General features: G+C 29.3%; 1 protein-coding gene across 3 annotated transcripts; it reads right to left on the bottom strand.

The window, feature by feature from the left end:
* Positions 1–701: 701 nt before the first annotated feature.
* On the bottom strand, positions 702–15,449 carry LOC124422274 (synaptic vesicle glycoprotein 2C-like). Of its 3 annotated transcripts, none has more exons than XR_006941819.1 (13): positions 14,071–15,449; positions 7,616–7,901; positions 6,680–6,827; positions 6,425–6,605; positions 5,998–6,319; positions 5,766–5,924; positions 5,575–5,663; positions 5,344–5,508; positions 5,143–5,262; positions 4,844–5,064; positions 4,596–4,758; positions 3,684–4,428; positions 702–3,578 (listed from the first exon to the last, which is right to left on the bottom strand). XR_006941819.1 is itself a non-coding variant. In XM_046958513.1 (13 exons), exons 3-13 carry the CDS (start codon positions 7,883–7,885, stop codon positions 4,248–4,250), a joined length of 2,019 nt encoding a protein of 672 aa, XP_046814469.1. In that variant the 5' UTR covers positions 7,886–7,901; positions 14,071–14,377; positions 14,705–15,449; the 3' UTR covers positions 702–4,247. The 3 variants fall into 3 exon arrangements, 2 of the variants coding, with proteins under 2 accessions (XP_046814469.1, XP_046814470.1); XM_046958513.1 differs by having other exon boundaries at positions 702–4,428; positions 14,071–14,377; positions 14,705–15,449; XM_046958514.1 differs by lacking the exon at positions 14,071–15,449 and adding an exon at positions 12,224–13,531 and having other exon boundaries at positions 702–4,428.
* Between the last annotated feature and the right edge of the window lie 23 nt (positions 15,450–15,472).

Below are 15,472 nucleotides of genomic sequence, written 5' to 3'. Positions count from 1 at the left end.
ATTTTATACAATCGCCGTATATGCGATTCTCGTTTGTATAATAGCATTGAGACAGTGTTTGATGTAAGTGGCGCTATCTGTAAACATTTGCATCGTAAAAGTGTTCCATATAGAAATTTATATTACCGACGATGATATAAAAAAGTTTCTAGCTTATCGACTTGGCATTTTCACTACATGAGAATAATTAAAATTTATTAATACTTATTTTGTAATTAAAAAAGACTGGAAAATCAAAATAAGCATACAACTTGATAAGATGTAATTAAATTTTATCGATGATAAAGACGGTAAATATTACAAATAATTAACTATATAAAAGTATTTTATATATGCATTTTTCTTTTCTTTGTTTTCTTTTTTGATAAAATAAATGTTTAAAGATAATTAATGTCACGCCATTTGTAAAACCCCATATATACACAATGGTGATAAACATTAACAATATTATAAATCAATTAGTTGCCATATTTATAAGGATAATATTTTCCATAATGGCGTCGGCCATTTAAAATATCATTACTCTTTTAGAAGTATATTTATTGTAATTAAATTGCTTTATTTCAAAACATATATATATATATATATATATATATATATATATATATATATATATATATATATATATATATATATATATATATATATAGAATCAATGCAGAAATAAAAATTGTGCAATTGTTTAAGAAAAACAAATAGCAAGACGATCAGTTTCATTTCTTTTTAACTCCATTACATTCAATTTTTTATAATAATTTACGCTGATTTCTGCAAAAAGATTAATCTTATTGACTACATTTTTTTTTTCAATTGAGAGAAATTACTTGGTTGTAGAAATATAAGCTGACTATTTACGTTTATATAGGTATGTAAATTCTACATTTTTCGCAAGAATATAATTATTTGAAAATTTAATCGACGATAGTTTAATTGTTAAAAGAAATACATGAGTATAATTTGAGAGCTCGTTATAAATATGACCAAAAGATTACAATATCGAAATTTACACTTTCGTAGAAGCAACGTGTATAAAATGTTAATTAACAACGCATATTATCATTTTCATTAAAACCATATAAAATTAATTAATAATGTATTTTTAACATAATAGATAATCAATAATTATTAAACAAATAATCTTAATTTGATTAAATACTGATTGGATGATCCGCCGAATATACTTGCATCTGCTATTACAATGCATCTTTAATTGATCGAATTTAAAAATTTGATTGCGTTGTTATTTACAAAATTTTTCATTAACATTGGAAAATTTTTTTGTCAATAATCTACTAATCTCTTTGCAATAGAACAAATGTTATGAATTCTATCATTCGATTAATGTATTGCAATTAAATATGATAAACCTTATGCAATAAATGAATATCTTAAAATGCTTCTAAATATTATTCAACAGATAATGCAAGCAAGATCAAATTTTTAAAACCAGCATTTTTGGTCTACTTACATTGCTATTATTATTTAGATATGTACGCAAAGTCTTAATTTATATTTATTAACTATTATAAACTTGAAAGTACAGTCTCTTCGCAACGCACAGTGATTATCAACTGATCCTGATTTTTCAGTCTATTTTAAATAGGTATATGACAATTATCGACATAAATGCATTTATATGAGTTATTATGATTAGAATAACAGAGTATGAATATTTTCAACATAAACCTATTATTGCACATAGCAATGTAAATAATATGTTATTGCTATGATTTGTACAATTTATGGCTCTTCCTCTTATTTAATTGCTGTTATATTAACAAATTATTTAATCTTTTTAACAAATTAAAATATTTAATAAATATTAACTGATACAACATATCGACCGGTTGATAATCTAACTGTGTAAAAAAAGAATATATATGTATTACTAACTAATCCATCTTACTAAAAAAAATATCTAAAATGTAAATTTAAGAAATATCATACCAGTAAATTTGAAGATCGTTATAAATTTCAAAATTTATCCCATGCGATTACTGATATGTATTTCTATGTATTCTGATTTGCAGCCTAATTGAAAATCTATTCATCTATAGTGCTAGCACATAAGTATGATATGTTAATAAAAGTATATTATTCTATAGGCAATGATAAATTTCAATGATATAGCATCGATTTAATTGTGTGAAACTGCACGTGCCAATTAAAAGGAATTCTATATTTTATTTTTATATTCTATACTTGTGCTAATATTAAATGTTTTAATTATATTCATATACACAGCACAAGCTTCACGACCAGGTTCAGAATGATAATATATGTAAATAGAAATGAATTTCATGACTAAAAGAATATGATTTTGAAAATAATATTCCAAAAGTAAAATGGAATGTTTAAATATTTATCCTATTAAATATTTATTTCCATATCATGACAATACCATTTGAAAAACCAGGTCTAGTATAATAATCTCGCATAAATTACAAGACAACAATTTGATATGAAAAAATTCACTAACCATGATGGGACGTAAATGTCTAGTTTTCTTTGTCTCAATAAATTTCTCCGAGTACTCGATGAAATATTTTAAGTCCTCACACCTAATAGAGTATTATTATTTTGTTCTTGACAGGCTGATATTCTTATAGCCTAGAAATAATGTGTACTGTTTCCAAGGAACCTTATTTTTTTCGTATGTCTTTGTTATATTTCATACCAAATGATTATAGAGATTGCAAAATACAAATAACTATAAAAGTAATTATCATGACTCTATTATAGAGTATTTGTTGATATATAATTTATATATATATATCCCGAAAAAAAAAAAACATTCTATTACATGTGCATCTATATTGGACAATTAGAGACATTTCATTATTTAACACATCATTGCTTTTAATAAAGATTAAATTGACTAGAGGCAATAATCTCTTGAATTTATACTAACAATGCTGATGACTGAAATCTTTAGCTAAAAATTTAAGATTTATGCGGCAGCGTTTGTATTATATTGATAATGCCTCTTGATTACTTTTTACTAATCTTTTGCTTACATAGCTACTATGAACTAGTAATCGGTATGAAGCGGAAGTACTGGATATACACTTTATATTTTTCATGGAGAACTTTGCTGTATGTAGATTTCTGTTCAATAATAACCTTCCATCATACAACTCTTTTGGCATACTAGAAATAACAGTTTTCCAAAAAAAAAAAAAAAATAAAAAAAAAAATAAAAAAAAAGAAAAAAGAAAAAAAAGTCATTATATCTATCCATGTTTCATATGACAAATATGAAAAAAATCTCATGCAAATGTTAGAATTTGTCTTTTCATTTATATGCTTCGCTGCAGAATAAAACACTGCAGAATTTCCAATATTGTACAATTTTGTTTGTTTGACTAGTGAAATTAAACATTCCTCATGCTTCTTCTTTGCATTCAAATATATTTCGTAATATATCGTAATATTCAGTATTTAGTGATTCATTATTTCTCTTTTTTTCTCTTCTAGCTCGGTGAAGTGTTATGTTTTAATGCTCAATTAATTGTATTCATTAGAATTGACACATTTCGCAAAGAATCCCTTAATAGAACACTTCTGTCAATATATGCCTGTAAATAGCATAATTTTATACATCATTGAGCTATTGAAACTTTACCTTAGTATTTTCTTAAGGACTGTTATTAACTTCCAACTCTTTATGATAATTTCCTTACGTCACTTGGATTTATAACTTCTCTGTATTTAAACTTCTCTCTTCTTTACACTTTCCAATATAGAAAGTTTCATTGACCTCTTCAATGCACATACATACGGTACACACACACTTTACTCCACAGAAAGTTTTTTCACTACCGTTCAAAAATTTCCATTAATTCTCTGTGCGCTTTAGTTCTTCAAACATTTGCATATACAACATACACACACTTCGTTATAGCTTTAAGATATGTCACTTTGTACAAAATCTGGATTACAAAGAAAGAAATATCTATTTCTTGCCATATAATGGACTTTGTAAAAACCAATTTTTCACAAAGTGCTTTTCAATGTTCCACACTATGCTCAAATTATTTTCTCCATGTTTTCATTACTATATCTTTAAATTTCAATAAAATAATTATTATATCATCATAGTACATGTTAAAAATTGTTTTTACATTAATACCAAATGTTGATACTAATAATCACAAGTACCAATGCGTTGCACTTATAACTCCTGTTTATATATTCTACTTCTATTTACCATTCTATCTTTCATGTTATATTTAACTGTGTGGTATTTATAAAAATACCGAATGAGTGTGAGGCAAATCCAAAGTTGTAATACTAGCTATGAGCAATGTCGAAGCAGTAAGCAATGCTGGTGCAACTAAAGGTGCACCAATTAATGTTTGATAAGTTATAGTCCCTATGAGACCCGATATTCTTATGACGGCTGCAATAAAGCCAAAGCCAGTGCATCTGTATAAATAATTAATAAATTTTTATAATATGTTTAATTATATATCAGAATATTATCATTCCCTAAATTTACAAGTATTTTGTTTCATTGATTTAAATAAATAATTTCACATCCATTTTAATTACTTTTCATCAAGTTAATTATGAAAAAAAGAAAAAAAAATTACCTTAAATGTGTAGGAAAGCTCTCAATTGTAACCAAAATAAGTGATGTCCAGGCAATTGTAAAAACTGCTATAAATCCCCCTTCAAATCCTAAAACTGCAGAACTATTTGTACCAACTAGTATTAGGCAGAGTGCCGCAACAGAAGAGAAAAATAAAGAAATCCCTATGTACATAGGAAAAATAAATCATTAATATTTTTAAAGTATATCACATTCTCTAAAATAGTATAAATTAAATATAAAACAAACCTATCATTTTTGGTCGTTGTAAAACTGTAAGTGCAAGTCCTGCTAATGTAGCTGCAGGTATAAAAGCCAATTGCGCAACCAGATGACCATGTAATGCTTCTTCAATATAAATATTATAATCAAGATCAAGAGTTGGACATGGACCACTAAGACTCAGCTTTGTATTGTTACGTAATTCACATCTTGTGAAAGCTTGGGATGACAGATCTGTATCTACAAATCTTTGAAAAACACATATACATATTAAAATATTTAAATTTTATGATATACCATCTAACATTTTTATATAGTAAACATACTTTGAATGCACAATAATACTGTCTGTAAAATGAGTTTTACTAGATTTTATACTGCTAAATTCTACAAACTGGAAAGTACAATTGTCAAAGTCAACATGACTAAGTACTATTTTTGTAAACCTAAAATATAAAGAAATTTTTATATATAATATAAGACATTTAAATATCTAATTCACCATACATTTTGAAACACCGACTTACTTGCAGTATGAAAATGTTGAATCTTTATATTGGCAATTTTCCATAGAACCACTAAATATTTCATTATTATAATCTTTCCCAACAAATTGTACAGTATGAGCTTCATACTCTGTAGCTCTTATAAGTTTAAGATATTCTGGACACCATACCATAAGACCATATAAACTTAAACAAAAATGATACTAATTAAAAATGTCCAGAAAAATATGGATTAAAAGAACAAAATCTTACCCAAATGATGCAGTTGACCAAATAAGTAAAAGCACTAAAGTTACACGTAAATGTGGTGCTGCAAATAATTCCAGAAAGGAACTCCAAAACTAAAGATGTAAAAAATATCATATTTTTTATTAAAGATATAAAAATCATTGTAGTTTATTTATATACTTAAAATTAATTAATGACCATGCAAATTTATTTACCATTTCAACTGAGTACATTATATCTGCCAAAACGCTAGTATGAGTACTAGGTGATGGAGGTGCCAAACCACGTGGCCGTTTAGTTGGAAGTTCTAATTCAGAGAGTTGGTACTGTGCACCTGCAGCCCCTTTTCGTGCATTATTCTTTTTATATATTCTCTATATTAAAAATATAGGACTGAAGTATATATAAAAAGCCAAAAAATAAATACTATAATAATTTTATGACTACCTGATAAACCATCATAGCTTCAACATCTCTTCCTGCCTCAACAAGATATCTTGGACTTTCTGGTAGGAAGATGAGTCCAATAGTAGAACATAAAGCAGGTAAACAACATAATAATAGAAAACGATGCCAGGCACTAAAGTGTTCCTTGTTTTCCAGAACAACCATCTCTCCAGTTGTTGGTACAATTGTCCATGCTAAGAGAGCCGCATACACGCCACCTAATGCTCCTGTTGCTACAAGTATGCCGGTCCATCGACCTCTGCTCAATCTTGGGCAACACTCTGCGAGATATGCAAATGCTAAAGGAACAGATCCTCCCACTCTATAATAAAATTTAAATGTATTTTTCAGTATAAACAAAATATATCAAAAAATCTATTATAAAAATTAAATGAAAATATAATACCAAAAATATATTTGTGCTCACCCAATTGCTGAACAGAATCTTGCTGTCATAAAAGTACCATATGTTGGCATAAATGTAGCTACACCACTAAATAAAGCATGTACCGACATGGCTGATAATAATGATCTATGCCTTCCGATTCTGTCTCCAAGACCTCCCCAAAATAATCCTCCCAGTGCAAGACCCATGAGAGTAATATTGGCTACGATATATAAATATTTTAATTAAATTATTGATATTAACAATAAAACAATATGGAATATAAATTTTACTAACCAAGCCATCCTTTTTCATTATCTTCAATGCATAGTTCAACTTCAGCACTTGGTAATATATATGGGACAACAAAAAATTCAACAGTATCAGCAGCTAAACTTAGACCTGTACACAATGTTGCTAATAATTGGAAGTAACCAACGCCAGCCTAAAATGAAATGATAATATTTTAGAAAAAAAAAAAAAAGAAAAGAAAGAAAGAACTTAAGCAACATTCACTTTTAATATTAATAAAAAAAACATTCACTTCTGAAAGGAACTATGGAATTCTTTTCAAACATATTTTAAATCAATTACATAATGATAGAATAAGTAAACACGATATCAACAAATTTCTCTTCGTATTTATTATATATAATTATTCTACCAAGATTATATATAATTATATGATATCCTTGTAATTCACGTAAAGATATTTACTGGGATATCTTGTAAATAACCATCGATCCTTCGTGATGTATATCTTGTTTTAACGATTGATTCATCTAAAACTTCGTCCATATCGTAATCACAAATTTGACGTCTAACAAAATGAAAATTCTATATATTATTTTTACGAATAAACTAAAACGAATCGGCAAAAGACGATGCCGTTCGGTCTTAGACATCAGTTTTGTTAGTCCATTATTTCGATTTGATTGTGTTCATTTTAGTTCGTTCACCCGACAAGAAAAAAAAATAAAAAGAAAACATGCAGCATCCCGCTGCACTGTTCGTATTTATTCGTTTCTGTTCGTATTCATTCGTAACTCTTTGTCCTGCTCTTAAAAAGCCAATGAAAGAAGAGGGATAGAGTTTGTTGATTCGTTATTGGTTGACAGCCAATCAACAATGCTCTATTGGTATTTTTGAATAAGATAAACAAAAAAGTCGAGGAAAAACTGAAGATATAAATAATAGAAAAGACAAAAGAATTAAAAAATATTCTTCTTTTACCTGCTTTATTGCATCCTCATGAAATTGTGCGAGGAGCGTAGCATCTGCCGTTGAGTCGATCAAATCATGCTCGGCAGAATCGGCCGAGGGGGCGTTAGCAGTGGCATTGGCCGAATTAGCTGTTTGTGTTGTCATTTCTTCGGTGTAAAGGCCACCCCTAATATTCAAGGAACGATCTCCAGTTCCGGTTATCGTCGCACCACCACTGGAGGACGTTACACCACCCCCGCTGCCAACGAGCCACTGGCTTTCCTCCTCCGATGGGGGCATTACTGCCACAACTCATCTGAAAAGTGTATCATCCAACCATATTGCCTTCATTTCCATTTAAAAAAAAAAAGAAAAAGAAAGAAGATACAATATTATCTATTCTTTCTCTCTCTTTCTTTTGATTCTTTTTTTATTCGATTATGATAATACGAAAAAGTCTGTTAGCGAAATTAATGACGTAAAAAAAAATCGAGTCTAAGAAAAATGGCATCAAAATATAAATTCGTAAAATTGATATGATAATATACGCGAATCACAGTAAGTAATCAATAGATAAAATTGGTGAAAGTATTAAATTAATTCGATGTTACGTCACTCATATCTTCCTATATCGATACCATGCTTACGTATATTACGACTTAATGCATGTTACGTATTTAATACGGCAGTCAACCCTATCGTGTGCTTCTCCACATCGATTAGCATTAGCTTACGTATGCGAATCTTTTCTCTCTCTCTCGATAATATCCCTTGCACGTAAATGTCGCGCGTATTTACGTTCCTTGCGCACGCGAAAGCGTGACGCGTTTCTCTCGTAATGGCATATATGTTATACATAACTACGTGCACGAAAGACACGTGTCAACCTTGCGTCAATGCCGAGTAAGCGAACAAGCAAGCAAATAAGCAGGCAAGCAGGATGACGAAAGGACAGAGGAGGAGAAGGGGACAGATGTCTGTCGATGTCTAGCTTTAAAATCTATATTCTTTATTTGTTTAATCATATTAGATTCTTATCGCACAGTGTTATTTTTCAAAGGTGTTTTATTATTCTAATACCAATCGATTAATGATGAAAGTGGTGATTTTATATATATACATAAAAAAAAATTTTTTAAATATGAATATAAAATGTCTGAATTATTATTGGAATAGGATAAAACTTATAGACAAAACCTATAGACAAAATTTGCTATATGAAAGCTTTACAAATTTCACCTCCTATGGTAAAGTTCTATTGTAATTTTTAAATTACTGTAAAAACTTGACGTACTTGACATACTCTTTGTGTCAAACAAGTAAAACTCGTCTCTCTCTCTCTCTCTCTCTCTCTCTCTCTCTCTCTCTCTCTCTCTCTCTCTCTCTCTCTCTCACTCTGTTTATTCGGGTCAATAAGAATTTGTGTAAATCAAAAAAGGGAAGACCAAATTGACGTAAAACGTAGCTGGGCGCTTTATCGATATTTTTATCGGATATATGTTATGTATATATACAATTTAGATCCTCTCTTCCGAGACGAATAAAGGTTACACGGGCGATATATATAATTGAATTGACCTATGGCATAAAAGGAATAGAGAAAAGAAATTAACAAATGGCGCATGCTCAAGGTGCTAATTATATACATCGCTGTGTATTATAATCGCGAGATATAGTCGATAATAACTAACATTTTTTACATTGAAAAAGTAATAACAATGAGTATACTCGTCATGCTAAACTATTCTATTTTATACCATTTAATAGCTATTTAAATATCAAATCGTGATTACCTATTTTTTTGCATTACGAGTATATTTGTTATAACATAAAAAATATTATCATTTCTTCATGAGAAATATATCCATAATTAGCAGGTTAAACAATATATGCAATATATATATATATATATATATATGTGTGTGTGTGTGTGTAAATTGACGACATTAATTTATAACGAAGAATACCAGAACGCGACGAAGAAGCTATTTTTGAATGTCGTGCAGGAGTCTTACCCTCTTTTCTTAAAGCTAGTAATGACCCGGCAAACGTGCACGTCTCTCTCTCCTCAGTGAATGCCTTTTCAGTAACGAAGAAACTCGTCAAGTCCGTATAAATGGAAGTACAAGGTTGTTTGACATGGCCGAAGTGAGTGCAATAGAAATAGATAATTCAAGGGGGGAAAAAAAAAGGAATGATAGTTTGTTCGCATATCTTATTTATCGATGGATGCACTATAGATATCATTGAGATAGTATCAAATATGTATACATAGGCATGTGTGTGTGTGTGAGTGTATGTACATTCACAAATTTGATATTAAAAAAATGTATTTTAAAAATATTTTTGAACATTGCAAAATAATAATGTATACGTATTATCGATTCCATATTACAGGATAGAAATAAAGAGATAAAACAGGTGGAAAAATTCTAGACATAGTACTGTCGTTGAATTTTAAGATCGGCAGAATCAAACTATTTGAGAGAGAGAGAGAGAGAGAGAGAGAGAGAGAGAGAGAGAGAGAAGGAGAGGGAGAGAGAGAATATGCAGAGATCAAGTAGAGATGATAAAAATAGGTGGTACGACGCATAGTGTACGAGGCTATCTAATCCCCTATATACGGAAGTCGAATTCCAGTTCGTTACTCATACATTTAAGTTTCCATCGTCGGAAAAGTTTCAAGCGTAAAGACTATCTGGTCTGTTTGCTTGTTACTGGCAATAGTAATACTTGTATACTGCGATCGATAAAGAGTAATGTATACATATATACATATGAGTAAATATATATAGAAGTGTACTGAGTAGAGGACAGAAAAAAGAAAAAAAGTAATAGATAAAAAAAAAGAAAAAAAAAGAAAGGAAAACGATTAATTTATTCTAGAAAAGGTTTTTTCAAAATTGTATTTTTAGAAGAATTATCATTTTAAGATGGTTATTTTTGTTTGGATTTGAGAATTCTCAAAACATGTTCCACGGAAACCTGGAGTTCTATAAAAAAAAATTGATTGGATTCCGGAGATCAAATTATTTTAACAGTCAAATTTAATATTATTCGCGTTGGGAACGGTATGCATGATTTGACAGACATCTACATCATAGAGAAACGTTTCGCAACTTTGTTGTCGTGCGGCTTAATACATTTGGTTGCAATGATATCCACTACCCTAATTTTTATAATATACAATTTTTAAGAACCTAGCAGACTAGAGTCGCTATATGTTATTTTAAAAATTCGGCTGTTATTACAATTTCTACAGGAATTTTGTGGAAATCTTTCATAAATTACCTAATCACTTTTTTTTCGCTTTGACGTAAAGCAACTGTAACCATTTCACGGCTCATTAATCTCTTAATCAGAAATACAACTTCAATGGGCATGCTGACATTTTTCGTTATGGTATTTTAAAAATTAATCTTTATTCAGCATTACGTTCTATTTCATTTTTTATTATTCTATTTCATTTTGTACCTATCTCAAAGCTTCTTAGTAAAAAGATATTTTGCCGATTATATTTCCAACAACAATTCAAAAGCAAACATAATCAAAAGATTCATTCGGTGTTATTCGAAAAATTTTAGGAAAGAATCGATATTCTGGTGTTTCCATTATAACGTTATTTTGTGCAACCCTCAATGTTTCAAAGAATACCACACAGGAAAATAATTTCATATAACTTCGTTTTATTAATTTTTTTATATTTGAAAAGAAAATTTCTTGCTTTAATATATTTTATTAAAATATTTTTCATGAACAAAATTTTTCTCTTCCCTTTTCATACTTTAGACTCAATATAATAAAATTGCCTTTGTGAAGAAAGAGAACCCCATTGTGAAATGAATTATTTTAACACGAATAAAAATAAATTCCCCTGTTATAAGGTTAAAATTTTAACACGACCTACAGGTTAAGAAACACTGTTATAGAGGGTTTCATGATCTTTGAAAAATCTTCTGAGGGTTTCACAACAAAAATTTGGGAATACCTAATTTAGACATTAGATATTAGATATAAATTAAAATCTTACTATTATGATTTAATCTTATCTAATATAAATAATATTAATATATTTTTTTTGTATCTATTAAACATTTTTTTTACTTTATATATAATTGCATATATAAAAAAAAGTTGAAAATTGAAGAAAACATTTATGTATTAATATCAATTATTATTATCTTTTTACTATTAGTATTATAATTTGTATAAAGTGAATATTTTCTCTTCTTTTTTCCTTTTTATTATTATTCTAATATTATTATTTTTATTATATAAAAATAATTTATATTTTAATTTAATTTTATTTAAAAAAATAAATTATATTTTTATATAATAAAAATAATATTATTAGGATAATATTATATAAATTAGCATCTTTATTTTCGAAAAGGATAAAACTAAAAAAGAAATTGAAAATAAAATTAATGTTAAGGAAAATAATAAAATAAAAAAATAATCAAATATAAAATAACGATGGTAACGTTGATAACCGACGATAAGATAATGATGATGATAATAATATGCTGAAATGAAGTGGGAATAAACTTCAATCTCAATTTCTTCTTTAATTTCAACATTAACGTCAACATCAACTTTCATTTCAACTACAATATTTTTCTTTAACTTCAACCTCACCTACTCCTTTTTTAACTTCGATTTCTTCTTAACTTCACTCTCTTCTCTAACTTTAACTTCTTCTTAATATTAATCTTCAATAGCTTCTATGATTTTAATCTCCTTTTGCAACTTCACTACTTTATTCTCTTTTTTAACTTCAATTTCAATACGCATACGAACGTACATACCCACGTACACATAAAAAGTATTATATCCGTTACAAATAGAAGAATATATTTTACAATCGACGCGTATTTACATATCTCTCTATCACGGTAGTCCGATAAAAATCGATGATGAAACATACATAGTTGTACTATGCACGCCCTCTATAAATTTTCTAAACTTGATTACTTTGACATATATCGATCATTAACAATAATAGTATCTAAAACTTTGTATGATTTTGTAAGATATCATTGTAGACGCAAATATTTAAAGAGTCACAAGAGCGATAAAAAAGTGTCGTTGGCCAATGATATCTTTTATCTTGTTCAATGTCAAAATAGAAAGAGATAGAACAATAAGAAATAAGAATCGAGTAGAATCATTTTGGAGAAAGAATTGATATTCCAATAAATTTATTACGAACTTTAATGATCGATCGATTTTGAACAAAAAAGGGGGAGGGAGGGGAGAGGAAATGAATGCAAGGAAAAAAAATAAAAAGATTAAAAAAGAGAATGAAAAATGGCGCATGACATTGGAAAACGCGACGCGACGTTATATGCGATGCTTTGCGCGTAATAATCCGATAACCTCCTTGTTTTAAACCAAGCTCCCCCTCATTTGCTAGCGACGCTATCAAATATGCCGGTCTACGTTCCTCGTCAACGATAAGCATTATATAGAAGCGCATTCATCTCTTCTTCTTTATGTTAGATTTGTATATTATATGTATGCATATTATATATATATGTATACATATATTCGTACAAATTTCGATTTACTACAAAGATCGTTCTATTTCAAATTTATACGAGTGTCTCTCTCTCTCTCTCTCTCTCTCTCTCTCTCTCTCTCACGCACAGACCAGAACACACGCGCGCACGCATGACATACACACGTACGCGTGCGTTCATGTATAACACTAACTCAATCTTCTTTTTAAATAAAAACTCATGTTTCCACCTGTGCAATTACGACAACGCGATAAACTTTGACTCAATGATACTAAACAGTTGTCACTTGTGTATATGTTCTTTATACGTTCTTTCTTTTTATCACGACACACTCGATCACTTTTCTTAACGTTTCTCGATCATTTTATTACTGTTATATATTGACTATACTTTTTCTTTCTTATTTGTTTTTCTTTAAAAATAATAATAACATTTATGAAAGAGACAAATTTAAGTTTTCTTCGACGATCTACATATAATCAATACAATAAATTATTAATGTGAATGTGATTAAATCGAATTGTCATTAACTGTCAAAAGGAAAAAAAAGAAAAAGAAAAAAAAAATTGTTTTTCTACTTTACTCGATTGATTTCAGTAAAAAAAAAAAGAAAGAAAAAAAAAGGAAGGAAAAAAAGAAAAAAAAAGAAAAGAAAAAAGATAATAAATGTATTATCGTACTAAATCCATAATCGTTCATCATATATATATATATCTCGATACATTCATTTATTTTACTTTATTAACGCACACTTGTAACTCTTGCTTTCTGATTAGACATACAATGAAAAATATATATATATACATATATTTATATATATATATGCACACATACACACACATATATACATTCATAGATTTGCATAAGAATAAATATTTGTAAAAATAAGATTGGAAGTACTATAAAAATGATAATAATAAAATAAAATAAAATATATTAATTTTTGATTCGAGTTATTCTTACCTGGTTAATAAAAAGTCGTCTTCGCGGAAACCGGCACCGACACGTAACTATTTTCTTCTCTTTCTCGTTCTTTCTCTCTCTCTCTCTCTCTCTCTCTTTCTCTCTTTCTCTTTTGTCTTCTTCCTTTTGGACACTACCTCTCTCTCTTTCTCTCTCTTTCTGTCACAAAACAGAAGCGCGTATGACTCTATCGTTGATCAATTCCACTGTCTTCGTATAACACACTTTGATCCTTCATACACACACTCCTTTTTATCGATCGACAATAAAACTTAACTCCAACGTGAATGCTCTTTTTTTTAATCACCTAATGGACCGAACATGATTTTACCCACCCTTATTTCTAACTACAATTCTACGATATCGGTCATTGTGTCTTGTAATAATTTACACTCGCACTTTTATAGATCTTCTTCGAATTCGATTGTAACGAAAAAAGAACAAAGAAGACCAGAAAAAAAGGGGGAAAAAAAAAGAAAGAAAAAAAGGAAAGGAATACGAAACGATAATTCGATAAAACAAGTAACACGAATATTATATTTTAATCTATCGAAAAATTATGTTACATTGTTACGCGAAAGGAAGTCCCTTATTGATATTTCGAAGGTCGTTCTCCGTCCGATCATTGTCCTACCTCAAGGCATCCCTGTTGTGCAAGGACAAAAACTTTTTCTACTAATCGAGTTAAGAATTCTCTTGCATTCTTCTCTTTTTCGTTTTTAAACTCTATTTTTTTCTTCTTTTCGTTTGAACAATTTTTCTTTTCTTTTCTTTTTCTTTTTTTTTTTTGTACGTCGTCGTCGTCGTTTTCTACAATCTTTTCTTGTTTAAACACTTGTCTTAACACTATCCTTCTTTCACTTCTTTCTTTTTTACACCTTGTCTCTTTCGGGAATTAATTTATGAAAGGGTAGGTAGAATGCTGATAATATACGGATGATATATACGAATACGAGAAGGGGAGAGAGAAACAGAGAAAGAAAGAGAGAGAGAGAGAGAGAAGGGGGAAAGAGAGAGAAAGAGAGAGAGAGAGAGAGAGAGAGAGAGAGAGAAAGAGAGGGAAAGAGATAAAAAGCCCTTTTCTCCCTTTGTTAACAGCTACGAGTAAAACTTCCAAGTTTTTATATCGGAACACGATGGTACAACGATGTCAGCATACTTTGGCTTATTCTTCGTTTGTCCGTAAAAAGCGATCGACTCGCTGACATTTTCGCGCTACGAAGGAAACAACAAACTACGTGCGTATCGATTTGACGCTACGCCTACGAGAACGACGAGATCACCTTCCTGCCCGTCCAAGGGGGAAAGAGTGAGTGTGTAAGAAAGAGACGGAGAGTGAATGTGTAAGAAAGAGACAGAGAGTGAGCGAGTGAGTGAGAAAGAGAGAGAACTCTGGCGCCCT

This window comes from Vespa crabro, chromosome 2 (assembly GCF_910589235.1).
Source record: "Vespa crabro chromosome 2, iyVesCrab1.2, whole genome shotgun sequence".
Lineage (NCBI taxonomy): Eukaryota > Metazoa > Arthropoda > Insecta > Hymenoptera > Vespidae > Vespa > Vespa crabro.
This window is presented reverse-complemented; position numbering and strand designations above follow the sequence as displayed.

Bases quoted from the DNA above. Each gene is read 5' to 3' on its own strand.
- LOC124422274 (XM_046958513.1), bottom strand. From the start codon at position 7,885: ATGCCCCCATCGGAGGAGGAAAGCCAGTGGCTCGTTGGCAGCGGGGGT. The intron at 6,606-6,679 runs GTTAGTAAAATT...TATATATCGTAG, and splicing joins TAATGAAAAAGGATGGCTTG to CCAATATTACTCTCATGGGT. The intron at 5,664-5,765 runs GTAAATAAATTT...TTACATCTTTAG, and splicing joins TAATGTACTCAGTTGAAATG to TTTTGGAGTTCCTTTCTGGA.